The 14,099-nt window shown below is 45.9% G+C and overlaps 1 protein-coding gene across 1 annotated transcript in view; it reads right to left on the reverse strand.

The window, feature by feature from the left end:
* Positions 1 to 14,099, reverse strand: part of GRIN3A (glutamate ionotropic receptor NMDA type subunit 3A) — a 369,769-nt gene that overhangs the window by 3,870 nt on the left and 351,800 nt on the right. The window contains exon 8 of the mRNA XM_030194309.1: positions 9,263 to 9,427. Within this exon, the coding sequence (XP_030050169.1) occupies positions 9,263 to 9,427 (165 nt within the window). The remainder of the gene's footprint in view (positions 1 to 9,262; positions 9,428 to 14,099) is intronic.

Below are 14,099 nucleotides of genomic sequence, written 5' to 3' on the forward strand. Positions count from 1 at the left end.
CTACCTTTGTTGTCTGGTGACTTTGTTTTTCTGATCATGTTGGTCCCAGTCTCTGATTCTGCTGCTTTCTATCTGTTCCCTTAACTCTGTTTCCAGGGCTTCCTTTCCATTTATTTCTTTACTTTCCTTTCTTCTTCATTTCTTGCCCTACATTCATAAATAAAAGTTGGGTCCTCCGTGGAATTGACTGGAGGAGGTATAGTATAGATCCAGTTTTTGCCTATTTTCTTCATCCATGTGCAGTTTTCTCCTCTCTTCCCTTTCCCTCATCTCCATCCATGTGCATCTTCTTCTTTTCTCTTCCCTCCCACCCCATCCATGTCTAGCATTTCTCCTCTCTCTCTTCTCCTCCATCTATATTCATCTCACTTCCTCTCTCTTCCCTCTCCTATATCTTTCTTCTTCATTTCTTGCCCTACATCCATAGGTAAAAGCTGGGTCCTCTGCAAACTTGACAGGAGGAGGTATAGAGTGGATCCAGCTTTTGTCTATTTTATTCATCCATGTGCAGATTTTCTCCTCTTTTCCCTTTCCCTCATCTTGTCAGTATGCATCTCATTCCTTTTCCATCCACGTCCAGCATTTTTCCTTTCCCCCTCCATCCATGTCCAGCATTTCTCCTCTCTCCTCCCCTTCATCCATGTTCATCTCACTTCCTCTCTCTTCCCTCCCCTCCATCCATGTCCAGCATTTCAACTCTGTTCCCTCCATCCATGTCCAGAATCCCCTAAATCCATATGCATCTCCTCCTCTGTCTTCCCTCCCCTCCATCAATGTCCAGCATTTCTCCTTTCCTCTCCACTCCATCCATGTGCATCTACTTCCTCTGTCTTCCCTTCCCTCCATCCATGTCCAGAATTTCTCCTCTCTCCCCTAAATCCATGTACATCTCCTCCTCTGCCTTCCATCCCCTTCATCCATGTCCACCATTTCTCCTCTCTCCCCTCCATCCATGTTCATCTCACTTCCTCTCTCTTCCCTCCCCTCCATCCATGTCCAGCATTTCAACTCTGTTCCCTCCATCCATGTCCAGAATCCCCTAAATCCATATGCATCTCCTCCTCTGTCTTCCCTCCCCTCCATCAATGTCCAGCATTTCTCCTTTCCTCTCCACTCCATCCATGTGCATCTACTTCCTCTGTCTTCCCTTCCCTCCATCCATGTCCAGTATTTCTCCTGCCCTTCCCTCTATCCATCCATGTCCAGCAACTTTGCTCTCTCCCCTGCCCTTCCTTCCCATCCATGTCCAGATTCTCCTCTGCCCTCCCCTCCCATCTGTGTCCAGCAATTGTCCTTTGCCCCTATCCTCCCCTCCCAACCATGTCCTCCATATCCAGAGATTCTCCTTTGCCCTCCCCTCCCATCTAGGTCCAGCAATTTCTCCCCTGCCCTCCACTCCCATCCAATGTGCAGTGATTCTCCTCTGCCCTCCCCTCCATGTCCAGCGATACTCCTCTGCCCCTATCCTCCCCTCCATGTCCAGTAACTCGCCCCAACCTCCACCGCCCCCGTCGAGTTCCAGTACTGCAGCCCCACCTCCCGCCCTTAGCTCCCCGACAGCCCTGTTTTCTGTTCTTGCCACCCCGCGACGTGTTTAAATCTTTTTTTTTTTTTACCTGAAGTCACAGCGTCAGCATTAGTGAAAGGACCAGGCTCACCTCCTCCAGCCTTCACTTTGTTCCCTCTCAGTGTCCTGCCCGTGTGGAAATAGGAAACTACGTCAGAGGAAGGCGGTTCACTGAAAAGGAATGATGGGAAGGCTGGAAGAGGCGAGCCTGGTCCTTTCACTAATGCTGGCGCTGTGACTTCAAGTAAAAAAAAATATATATTTAAACGCGTTGCGGGCAGCAGGAACAGAAAGCAGGGAAGGTGAGCTGGCCCTAGGAAAAAAGGTGCCGGTACGCTGTACCGGCACAAAAAAAGCACTGCTTATGGGGCTCTTTTTTTGGCTTGCCTTGTTCTCTGTGCATGTTGGGCAAGTTGCTCTTTCCTTCCCCCCCCCCCCTTCTCTCTCCATCAGGTCTGTAAAAAGTTAGTCTGCAGCATATCTCCTCTGTGAACTGGAACTGCTTATGCTGTATTCTGTTGTATATATGAGTGTAGTTTGACTATTTCATTTGAGGGGGGTAAAGGGTGAGGTGTGGCACTTTAGCATATTTATTTGCATACATAGTCCCATACATGTTATAAGTACATAAGTAAGGGGCACCTGGCAAGCTTCCCAAGCTTCATTATGGTTACTCCAAAAAAAAAAGAAAAGAAAAGGACAAAAGCAAATTGAATAGGAAACCACTATATCAAAACAGTGAAGGTATATACAGTACAGTCTTGATTATCCGATGTAAACAAGACCGACCTGTTATCGGATAAGTGAAAAGTCAGATAATAAGGAAAACACTAAATAAACCCCTCAAACAATGAATAAACAAAGGTATAGATTTTCCAATTTTCCAAAATTGTTCTAAAACAAAGATTTTTTTAAAGAATTAAATGTGATCTTTTGGATATGCTGTTTGGTCTGATTAGCGAAAGTCGAGACTGTACTGTATACAGATAATTTTTTAAATTGAAAATTAATTAACAATGGGAAATTTCTCTCATTATGTCCCTTCTCACATTCACATGAATTAGCAAGGGGAGAGCTAATCTCTCTCTCAAAACTGCTTTGATTGTACCACAGAAAGGCTGTGTATCAAATCCATGACCCTTTACCCTTTCTCACTCCCTTCCCGGGTCCAGCATCTCTCCTACTCTCATCCCCACTCATCCATCTGATTTCTCTCTTTCCCCATCTTCATTCACCTACCCCCGTAGTCTGTCAGCTCTCTCTTCCCCTCCCCCTCATCTTTTATCTCTCTCATTTCCTCCCCTCTCCCTCTGTGGTCTGTCATCTCTCTCATTCTCTTCCCTTCCCTTTTCCTCTTCTCTCCTCTCCCCTCTGGCCTGGCATATCCCTCATTCCCTTCCCTTCCCTTCTAGCATCTCTCTTATTCCCTCCCTCCTATCCCTTCCCCCCAGTCTGGCATCTCTCTCATTCCCTTCCCTTCTGGCATCTTTCTCATTTCCTCCCTCCCTCCCCCACTCCCCCTACGTGGTCTAGCACCTGTCTCATTCCCTCCCCTCCCCCCTCACGTGGTCTTGCATCTCTCTTATTCTCTTCCCTTTCCTTCCCCTCTCCTCTCCCCCCAGTCTGGCATCCCTCTCATTCCCTTCCCTTCTGTCATGCCATCTCTCTCATTCTCTTCCTCCCTCCCCTTTACTCCCCCTTCAGGTCTGGCATTTCTCTCATTACCTTCTCTTTCCTTCTAGCATTTCTCTCATTTCCTCCCTCCTCTCCCCCAGGTCTAGCATCTTTCTCATTTCCTTCTCTTTCCTTATAGCATCTCTCTCATTCACTCCCTCCCCTCCCCTCTCCTTCCCCTGGTCTGGCATCTCTCTCATTCCCTTCCCTTCTGATATCTCTCTCCCTCCCTCCTCTCTCCCCCTGGTCTCGCATCTTTCTTATTCCCTTCCCTCTCCTCTCTCTCTCCCCCAGGTCTGGCATCTCTCTCATTTCCTCTCCCCCCATGCAGTCTGGCATCTCTCATTCCCTTTCCTTCCCGCATCTCTCTCATCCCCTCCCCCCCCCCCACACACAGTCTGGCATCTCTCTCATCCCCTCTCCCCTCAAGCAGTCTGGCATCTCATTCCCTCCCGTCCCATTCCATGTAGTGTGGCATCTCTCTCATTCCCTCACCTCCCCTCATGCACTGGAATCTCTCTCATTCCCTTTCCTTCCCGCATCTCTCTCCCCGTCCATGCAGTCTGGCATCTCCCTCATTCCCTTCCCTTCTAACATCTCTCTCATTCTCTTCCCTCCCCTCCCTCATTCCCTTCCCTTCTGGCATCTCTTTCATTCCCTCCCATTCTTCCCGTTGTGGCATCTCTCTCATTCCCTCCCCTCCCCCATCTAGAATCTCTCTCATTCCCTTCCTTTCCCTTCCCTTCTGGCATCTCTTTCATTCCCTCCCTTTCTCCCCTCCCCTGCACAGTCTGGCATCTTCCCTCCTCCCCCCAGCAATATGACAGCTCTTTCTCTACCCCCCAATCTACAGGTGCATCACTTCTTACTTCCTTCACTGCCACTCCCCCTGCTCGAGATCCAGTGCAACCTTTCTCCTTCCTGCATCCTGCACTGCTGCCTCCTTCAAACTTCTGGGTCACTGGCGGTATTAGTGAAGTAATCACACTGCCTTTGGTGACCTTGGAAGCTTTCCTCTGCTACAATCTTCTGTCCCTGCATAGATGGGATGTGCTGTAGCTGAGGAAAAGCTTCTGGGGTTGCCAAAGGCAGTATGATTACCTCACTGATGCTGCCGGCAGCCTGGAACATTGAAGAATGCAGCGGTGCAGGGCATAGGAAGAGAGAGACTGGTACTCAATCCCACAGGGGGAGGGCGGTTGGGATACCAGATGACAGGCATCTCGTTTGGGGAGGGGGGGCAATGCCCCCTCACCCTAAACTATGCCAATGGTTGTATGATCCTTACAAGCTCTGTGACTACCATCATCTCTGAGCCTCTTTTGCATGGACAGAGAGTTGGCTGACAATAGACTCCTATGCCCAGATGATCAAAAACAAATGCAGGTGCTAGATGTCAGTAGTGCCCGCGTTTGCTCCCACAGGATGATCAGAGCTGGTCAGTGCATGTAACAATGTGCTGGCCAGCTCTGAACACAATGAGCATGCAAATGCATGCTAAACAGGGCATTACCTATTTCTCCCCAATGCTCAGTGGGCAACTACCTAAACAAGGGCACTGCTTCTGCAGCAAACCCTATGCCAACTCAGAGTTAGCGTTAGGGTTTGCAGGGCATTGAGGAGAATGGAGAGCTCTGTCCAGCATGCATCTGTATGTTAGCAGACCGCCCTATCCCACCCCAGACAGATGACCCCCACACCTCCCGAACACAACCCTGGACACCTGACATCCCCAGACCCCTGACACAGCACCTGAGGTGCTCTAGCACTCCCCAACCCCCACAACAAAGTAACCCCCGATGCCCCCCCTACAGAGGTAAACCAGACACCCCCCAAACAGAGAATACTTGGGGGCTGGAGGTCTGGTGGAACTCCAGCCCTCCAGCCCCCCCCAGTGGGCTAGCACTGCTCCTAAACTTCCCTTCGTGTACCTCTAAAGACAAAGAAGGAGTAGCACTCCTTCCATCCTTCAGCACCGCCTCCAAAATGATAGCACCCTGTCCTGCCCAGTGCATCCTGGGAAGTGCTGGACGGGTCTTCCCTACCATATAAGGGGGGAGTGTACGGTTTGCCTCTGATTGGGGGATTGATCTGTCGGGGGGGGGGGGGTTGGGGAGCCCTAGACTACCAGAGAAGTGTCAGGTGCTGTGTTAGGGGGCTGGGGGTGTCGGGTGCTTTGTTGGGGGGTGTCAGGTGCTTTGTCAGGGGGGATGGGGGTGTCAGGCCCTGTGTCAGGGTGGGTTGGGGGGCCTCCAGCCCTGTTTGACAGATCTGGGCTTTTTGGGGGTGGGGATAGCCCGGACCTGTCAAACAACTTCTGTGAGAGGATTGTGCCTTGCACACATCCTGCAGAAATACCCCTATAATTAAAACTAATAGCATGCTTAATTTGCTTGCTATTAGCTCTGACCATAGGGGCATTTAATGCCCCACACTGTTCCAGCGCTAATTTTAGAACGCTGTTTGGAATAGCGCTGGGCTTCTGATCATCTGCCGACTAGTTTGCAACAGTAAGTTACTTTTCCTTGTTTAATTACTGCATTAAAGAAAATTTTGGTACAAGAGTTCTGAATCTTCTCATAGTGATGTTCTATACTCTGGTTTAAACTGACTGTCAAGGAACACTTTGTGAGGTCAGAACCTCATTCCCCCTGAAAAATGCCTTCTCTACCTTGGGAAACAGTGATGCTTCAAGAATAGAATCTGAAGTGAATTCATTAAAGAAGAGCAACACCCAGTGTACCAGAAAGACTGTCCTAACTTTATTCATGCAGCTAACTGGTCACAGGTCCGAATATCAACCGGGGCTCAGTTAACTCCCTGGTAGCGGCCGAAGGGATTTCTCAGCACCCTCCATCTCCCAATCCCACTCTGTCCAGCACCAAAGCCAGCAGACCCCAAACCAGGCCCCCATGCCTTCCCATCTTCTAAGACCCCAGGTCCACCTTTATTTTTATCCCTGGAGGTCTAGCAGGATCTTACAGGTAGGAGCCTGGATATGGCCTGGCACTGAATATCCATGGATAATTTTACCTGTGGCAGTAAGGGTTAAAAAAATGCTGACTACTGTGGGCTGAATATTGGCTGGATAGCTAATACTATAGCACTTTCAGAAGTTGTACTTGTTCATGGTAAGGGAGAAGAGAGGCGGAACCACATAACCAACTTTAACACATAGCTCTAATTCTAGAAACAGAGAAAAATGAAGGCAGATAAAGACCAAATGGTCTATCCAGACTGTTCATCCATGCCATCTTCTAACTTTCCTCTCCCATACAGAACCTATGTTGTTATCCCAAGTTTCTTGAATTCAGATACAGTCTCCACCACCTCACCAGGAAGCCATTCCATGAATTCACCACTCTTTCAGTGAAGAAGTATTTCCTCAGGTTACTTCTAAGTCTATCCCTTTTCACCTTCATCCTATGCCCCCTCATTCCAGAGTTTTCTATCAATTGAAAGAGACTCGCCTCCTGTGCATTTATGCACATCTCTATCATCTCTCCTCTCCTGCCTTTCTTCCAAACTATATATATTGGAATATTTAAGTCTGTCCCCCCATATGTTTTATGATGAAGATCACTGATGGATTTTTTTCTTATTTATTCTCATATGAGGGTGCAAACGTTTGGACAATGTTACCTAAGAATATAAAAAATGAAACACTTTATATAACTTTAAACAAAAGATTGAAAACATTTATTTTATCAAAAATTCTAGAGATGTAATCCTGATTCATTTCCCTGTTATGTTATAAATTCCCAGTAATTGACTGGCTTCTTTATTGTGATCTGTGAAGAACCAGTGATCTGGAAATGTGCAGAATATATGAAATGTATTATATTGTATTGTACCATTTTAGTAGCTGTCCTCTGGGCTGACGGAACAGGTAACTAGGTGTGAAGTGAAGAAGGCAGCCTTTGTGCCAACAACCTTCCTCACCCACACTTTTCAATGAGTGATACCTCTCAACTTGTTCTATAACTTTAAACAAAAGATTGAAAACATTTATTTTATCAAAAATTCTAGAGATGTAATCCTGAGGGGCATAATCGAACGTCGCCGGCAAAAGAGATCGCCGGCGATCTATTTTGGCGGCGGCGCAACGGCTGGTTTGACCGTATTATCAAAAAAGATAGCCGGCCATCTTTTTTTTCGATAATACGGTTTAGCCTGGCCAAATGCCAGAGTTCGCCGGGTTTGAGATCGCCAGTTGTTTTTCAGCGATAATGGAAAAAAATGCCGGCCATCTCAAACCCAGTGAAATCCAAGGCATTTGGTCATGGGACGAGCCAGCATTTGTAGTGCACTGGTCCCCATGACATGCCAGGACACCAACCGGGCACCCTAGGGGGCACTTCTAAAAATGTTTAAAAAATACACAAATAGCTCCCAGGTGCATAGCTCCCTTACCTTGGGTGCTGAGCCCCCCAAATCCCCCCCAAACCCACTCCCCACAACTCTACACCATTACCATAGCCCTTATGGGTGAAGGGGGGCACCTACATGTGGGTACAGTGGGTTTTGGGGGGGGGGTTGGAGGGCTCAACACTTACTACCACAAGTGTAACAGGTAGGGAGGGGGGGTGGACCTGGGTCTGCCTGCCTGAAATGCACTGCACCCATTAAAAACTCCTCCAGGGACTTGCATACTGCTGTCATGGAGCTGGGTATGACATTTGAGGCTGGCATACAGGCTGGTAAAAAAAGGTTTTTATTTTTATTTTTTTTTAGTGTGGGAGGGGGTTGGTGACCACTGGGGGACTACAGGGAGGTCATCCCCTATTCCCTCCAGTGGTCACCTGGTCAGTTGGGGCACCTTTTTCAGGCTTGGTCATGAAAATAAAAGGATCAAGTAAACCCGGCGAAATACTGATTAACACTGCTTTTTTTTTTCCATTATCCGCGAAAGCCAGCCATTTGGTAGCCATGCCCATGCTCGCTCATGTCCCACCTTCGCTATGCCACTGACACGCCCCCTTGAACTTAGACTGTAGTTGAATTCAAGAAAACATGGGACGCACAGAAGATCTCTAAGGGGGAGAAATGGATAGTAGAGAATAGTAGTTGGTACGTTTATGTTTCTTAAAATTTTGTATATCGCATTTACACAATTACAATTGTACTAAAAACAAACAGGTAAAAGGATGGCAATACAAAAAGGATAACCAACCAAACAAACAGGAAACAATCATTCAAAGTCAACTGCGGTATGGATGGGAAGAACGGATAAGCCATGTGGTCTTTAGATGTCATTATTCTGTGCAATGGTAATGCTGAACTTGAATCAGAGGGTGGCGGATAATACTCCACTAAATATAAATTGTTTTCATGGAGTCGCACACATTTACGGTACAATTGCAAAATACCTCTGTCACTAAAAATCTGTTAACTGAATAATAATTTCATGTAAACTAATCTATTCCTACATACTTACCCCCACCCCCCTGTTTACTAAGCTGCGCTACCGGTTGCCGATACACTAATGCCGACACAGCCCATTCACTTTGAATGGGCTGTGCCAGCGTTGCCACGCAGCTTAGTAAACAGGAGGTTAATATTTATTCATTTATAGGTCAATATTTAGCCACTACAGTCAGCGTTTTTAAAATGCTGACAAGAACAGTCAAAAATTATCTAGATATTGAGTGCTACTATCCAGATATTGGCTTGCCCTGAATATATGGATAATGCCTCTATCTGGATAAGTTTTAGGACTGCCCTCACTCTGCCCATGCTCCACATCAGCACTATCTGGATAGAGCTGAGGGGATCTGTAAGGATATTCAGTAGATACTATCCAGATAAATAACTGCCCATTCTTTCCTTCTTTTACAGCGTATATACCACATGTACAGAAGTCAGCCTGTCCAATAAAGTTTCCAGTACTACATTTCATTATTTACGCCTATATACGCCAAAATACATTTTTTTGCTCTTCTGACTTTGCCCTGGAGGTTGACTGAATTCACAATAGGAATGCTCACATTCATAAAGGTACTAAATCTTATGAATACATACCTGACTCGTATGCAACCAGTATTTCAACTTAGATTTCTTTTTGATTCTGGGTAGGATCAACCTGTGTACTATATGTTCTCCAATTATAGTGAGAATGGATAAACCAATTCCAGTGCACAGCATCACAAATAGCCCTGAGAAGTGCTTAATGCCCATCTGCAGTGTCTGCACAAGAAAAGACACGAACTTACGTAAAGCATGAACTGTGAAAAGCATTTCAGTAAATGGTGAGAGACATTTTGTTCCCGGATGGCAAGACAATGTTCAAGTGACCCAGGAAAGAGCATGCCATTCTTGTGACAGTTTTGCAACCAATGCAAGCTACACATATTTTCTAAACTACAATTCATAGCACATACTGTAAATAACAAGATGAAAAATGCACATATTAAGGAAGATTATAGTCCGCCTACAACTAAGCTGATTACAGAGCACATACATAATCCAATTTAAACAAATAATAATCAAATCAATACAAAACAAAAACATAACAAATTGACCTCATACTAAAACATACAAAGGTGATCTCAGTAAATAAATAAAATAAAAACTGTATTACTTAAGCAATGTACAAAACTTTAACACATTGGCTCCATGCCTGCAGACACAGATGTGTCTTCAGTAATTTATGAAAAGATGTCATACTACCACACAACCTAATAACTCTAGGTAATGTATTGCAAAACTGCGGACCAGTGAGTGAGGAGAACATTGATTCCAAGTACAAACATATTTTGCAGAATGCAAATCTCCAGTTACTAGCAGCATCGCATGATCTGACCTCAAGGCCCTTAATGGACGATACACAACAGTGGATTCTTTCAAATGCCAAGGAACAGAAACTGCATATAATACATGATGAATTAAGCATGTAATTTTGTATAATTCTCTAAATTTGATAGGTAATCAATGCAAAGAACGAAGCACAGGTGTTACATGTTGAAAACGAAACATACCACTCAACAATCAAGCCTTAGCATTCTGAAACATTTGCAGTGCCTGTATCCTAGATTTTGCAATACCCATATATACAGAACTTCAATAATCAATTCGAGAGAGCACCGTGCTTTGTACAACAGACCTAAAATCATACTGTGATAACAGGGGTTTCAACCTACTTAAAAGGTGAAGCTGAGAAAAAAACAGTTCTAACAACTGACAACACTTGATCTTGCATAGGTAATTGGGAGTCTAATTACTAAACAATGGAGGCAGTTTTCAACCTTTATAGACATTAAAATGCAAGTCATATTAAATGCACCTTATATTTTAAAGCAATATGTTTATTGCATTATGATAATTTTTATTTCTTGTTTGGATTGAGACCATTTAATTAAGGATCCAGAGGAATCGCAAGCTCATCGTACATTTAAACCTCTAGCTATTTGTGATGGTGAAACAAATTTCACTAACTACTGAGGCATTTCCAGATCTAAACTGAATTGTTAAAAACTGGCCATGTGCTTCAGACCATGAGCCCAATATTTAAAAGATTTATGCTCCTTATTTTGATCGTTCTGTTCCTAAATTGGTCCTAAATTTAGGAGCATGAAAAGTGGGTGGCAACAGGACAGTGGTGTAGCTAGGTGGGGCGCAGGGGGACCGGTCGCTCCCTCAAACAGATTAAAAAAAAAATGATGCCTATGCAATTTTGAACTGGCGGGGCTGGCACATTTTTTTTTTTAATTTGCGGTTTCTCCTCTCCCTTCCCTTCCCACCCCACCATTCCACAACACAACACGCTTCCCTCTCCAGAGTCTCCAAGCCCAACACTCAATCGCTGCAGCAGCAACAACAAACTGCTTGATTGAGCCCGGGCCCGGCGACGGATCCTTCTGCTTGTGTCACGAGTCCCGCCCTCGTGCAAACAGGAAGTATCTGAGCTGGAGAAGCGAGTCTCGAGACATGGTAGAGGGAAGGAATCTGGCGCCAGCTCTGGGAGTGCTGTCACTACAGGAGCTGTTGAATGAAGCAGGTTTGATGGTCCCCGGGGGGGGGGGGGGGGGGGGAGGGGGGATGACACAGAAAACGGTGCTGGACCCGGGGGGGGGGGGATGGAAGGAGAGAGGGGAAACAGTGGTGCTGGACTCGGGGAGGGGGAAAGAGGGGAATCAGAAAGCAGTGCTGGACTCAGTGAGGGGTAAGTTTGGTGTTACAGGGCAGTGTTTCCCAAGTTGGTTTTCAGGATATCCACAATAAATATGCATGACATTGATTTGCATATACTGCCTCCATTAAATGCAAATCTTTTTCATGCAGATTCATTGTGGATAGCCTGAAAACCTGAATGGCAAGGGGGTACTTCAGGACCACCTAGGGAAGCACTTCTCTAGGTCCCACTGTAATATTTATATCACCGTCTTTTCATAAGTGGGTTAGGGCTGTTATGATGTGGTAAGTTTTCAGTATAGGTTTTGGGTGTCTTTTTGCAGAGGTTTGTGTTATTTCACAAAGGGGCCTGTTTACTAAGGTGTGTTAGTGTTTTTAGAGCACCTACACTTAGTGCGCTTGCTAGCCATGTAGGCGCCTATAGGGATATTGTAGGCTCATACATGTTTTTTTTTATCATTTTACTTAATTACATTCACATTATCACATAAATGTAAGGAAATACAGAAATTAATATAAAAAGGAAAACATTTTCTCTCAACAATATATATTTACATAATTGTCCACGATTGGAAGATCCAAGATCAGGAAAACAATCTTAAAGAAAATAAGAAAAACTCAAAATGGTTAATCTTACACTTCACATTTTCTGAGGGAGGAAGGTTAATCGGTTATTGCAGCTGGTACAGTGGTAACTGAAGGAAGTTGCTGCAGAGGATTCTTCATCTGTTTCCACACTCTTATAATTTCTTAGGTTCAAACAAATAAGTAATAAGGAAATAAAACACTTACAAGGGAATCGCGGTTAACGTGTGTTAAAAATGATAATGCTGCTTAGTAAACAGGGCCCAAAGTGTCTAGTCCTATTTGAGGCTCTGGGGCAAGGGCCACCTTTGGTGGCCCTTGTCACCCAAAATAAAAATGTTCAAGACTAGTGTTCTTCACATCCTGTAGAGTCACCACACAAAGAAAAGCCCATCTTGATTTAAACAAGGTGTCTAGCAGTGGAAGGACTGGGTGTGCTATTCCTGAGGTGATGGTCATGATTTGAATATTTTTATTTGAAGTTAAGTAGACAGGTTGCCTGCTCTGGCCAGTCCAGGGACCTCTTCTGCGTCCCGCCTACTGATGTAACTTATTGTTTCCTTGTAGGCAGGACGCAACAGACACAGCCTGTATTAATCAGTGCCTGCTACAGCCCCTGAGCAACAACACAGACACTACTGTCTGGCTGACACCAACTGGCGCCTATTTTATAAAAGTCTGCTCCCCCTGAGATGAAACCTGGCTACGCCTCTGCAACAGGAGTGGATTTAGGGCAAGGAAAATATGTCACAAGCTTAGCAAGTTTTCAACACTAGGTTCATAAACTAGACTAATTAATTTAGGCAAATGAATAGCAGGCCTAAATTTATAATTATAACTTTTAAGCTCCAAAATTAAGAAGCATTTTCAGCTTAAATCTTAGATTCCTAAGGGGCCCTTTTATAACACCACGGTAGAGCTATAGCGGCATTGGCGTGTGCCAACCCAGTACTACCGCCATGGGAGCTGTAAATAGTGCCACCCCAGCATATGCCATTTCTGTTGTGACCGGAAATATTTTTTATTTTTACCGCCAGGGGCTTGGTTACCGCCGGGTTAGCACGGGATTCCTTACCGCCTCCTAAATAGGATGTGGTAAGGGCTCCCCCTGCCAGCCATTTCCTTTAAAAAAACGCTGTGGTAAAAGGGGCCTCAACATATGGCAAGTCCATGCACCGACGCCACCGCAGGGCCCCTTTTACTGCAGCTTGGGAAAAGGACCCCTAATATAAGAGCTCACCCTACCCACCATACCACCACTGGATATTCAGCCCTTGGCAGTCAGCAATTTTAATGACATTGACTGCCATGTGCTGAATATAACTTGAATATTGAAATATTCAATTCTGGGGACATGTTATGCGGGTACAAGCAGATTTCACTGCTGGAACTTGCGTAGCTAACCAGGCAAAGATGGGAATGCCTTTTGTGCGGTTCTATCTGCCTGGTTATTTATTTATTGAGATTTATTATAAAGAGATTCACCCAAGGTGGTGTACAGCAGGTACAGTTTAACATAAAACATACAATTTTGGTAACAGCCTTTCCACAAGAGAGGTATTAACAATTTTAGTGGTCCCTTCAATGAGGCTTGTGCTCACTCATTGTACTATCTTTGCTGGGCAGGGATCAAGAGGGCAGGTTGTAGGCCGCAGGAGCGTAGCCAGACTTCGGCAGGAGGGGGGTTCAGAGCCCGAGGTGAGGGGGCACATTTTAGTCCTCCCCAGTGCTGCCGACCCCCCCCCCCCCACAATTTAACCCCCCCCGCCATTTTGACCCCCCCCCTGGTGCCAACCCTTTCAACTCCCTCTTCCCGCTGCCGCCAACCCTCCCCCGCCAGCTGAAGTCCTCTTCTCCGGCGCGGCTGCATTGCTGATCTGCAAGGGCAGGCTTCTGTTTCTGTGAGTCTGACTCACAGAAACAGAAGCCTGCCCTTGCAGATCAGCAACGTAGCTGCACCGGAGAAGAGGACTTCGGCTGGTGGGGGTTGGGGACCACCACCAGCAAAGGTACCTGACAGCGGCAGGGGAGGGTTGGCAGTGGGGGGGGGGGGGGGGCAGGGCCAAATCTACAGGGGCTCATGCCCCCGTGGCTCCATGTAGCTATGCTCCTGGTAGGCCGTAGACCTTTCAAGATGTTTTTC

This window comes from Microcaecilia unicolor, chromosome 2, assembly GCF_901765095.1.
Source record: "Microcaecilia unicolor chromosome 2, aMicUni1.1, whole genome shotgun sequence".
Taxonomy (NCBI): Eukaryota; Metazoa; Chordata; class Amphibia; order Gymnophiona; family Siphonopidae; genus Microcaecilia; species Microcaecilia unicolor.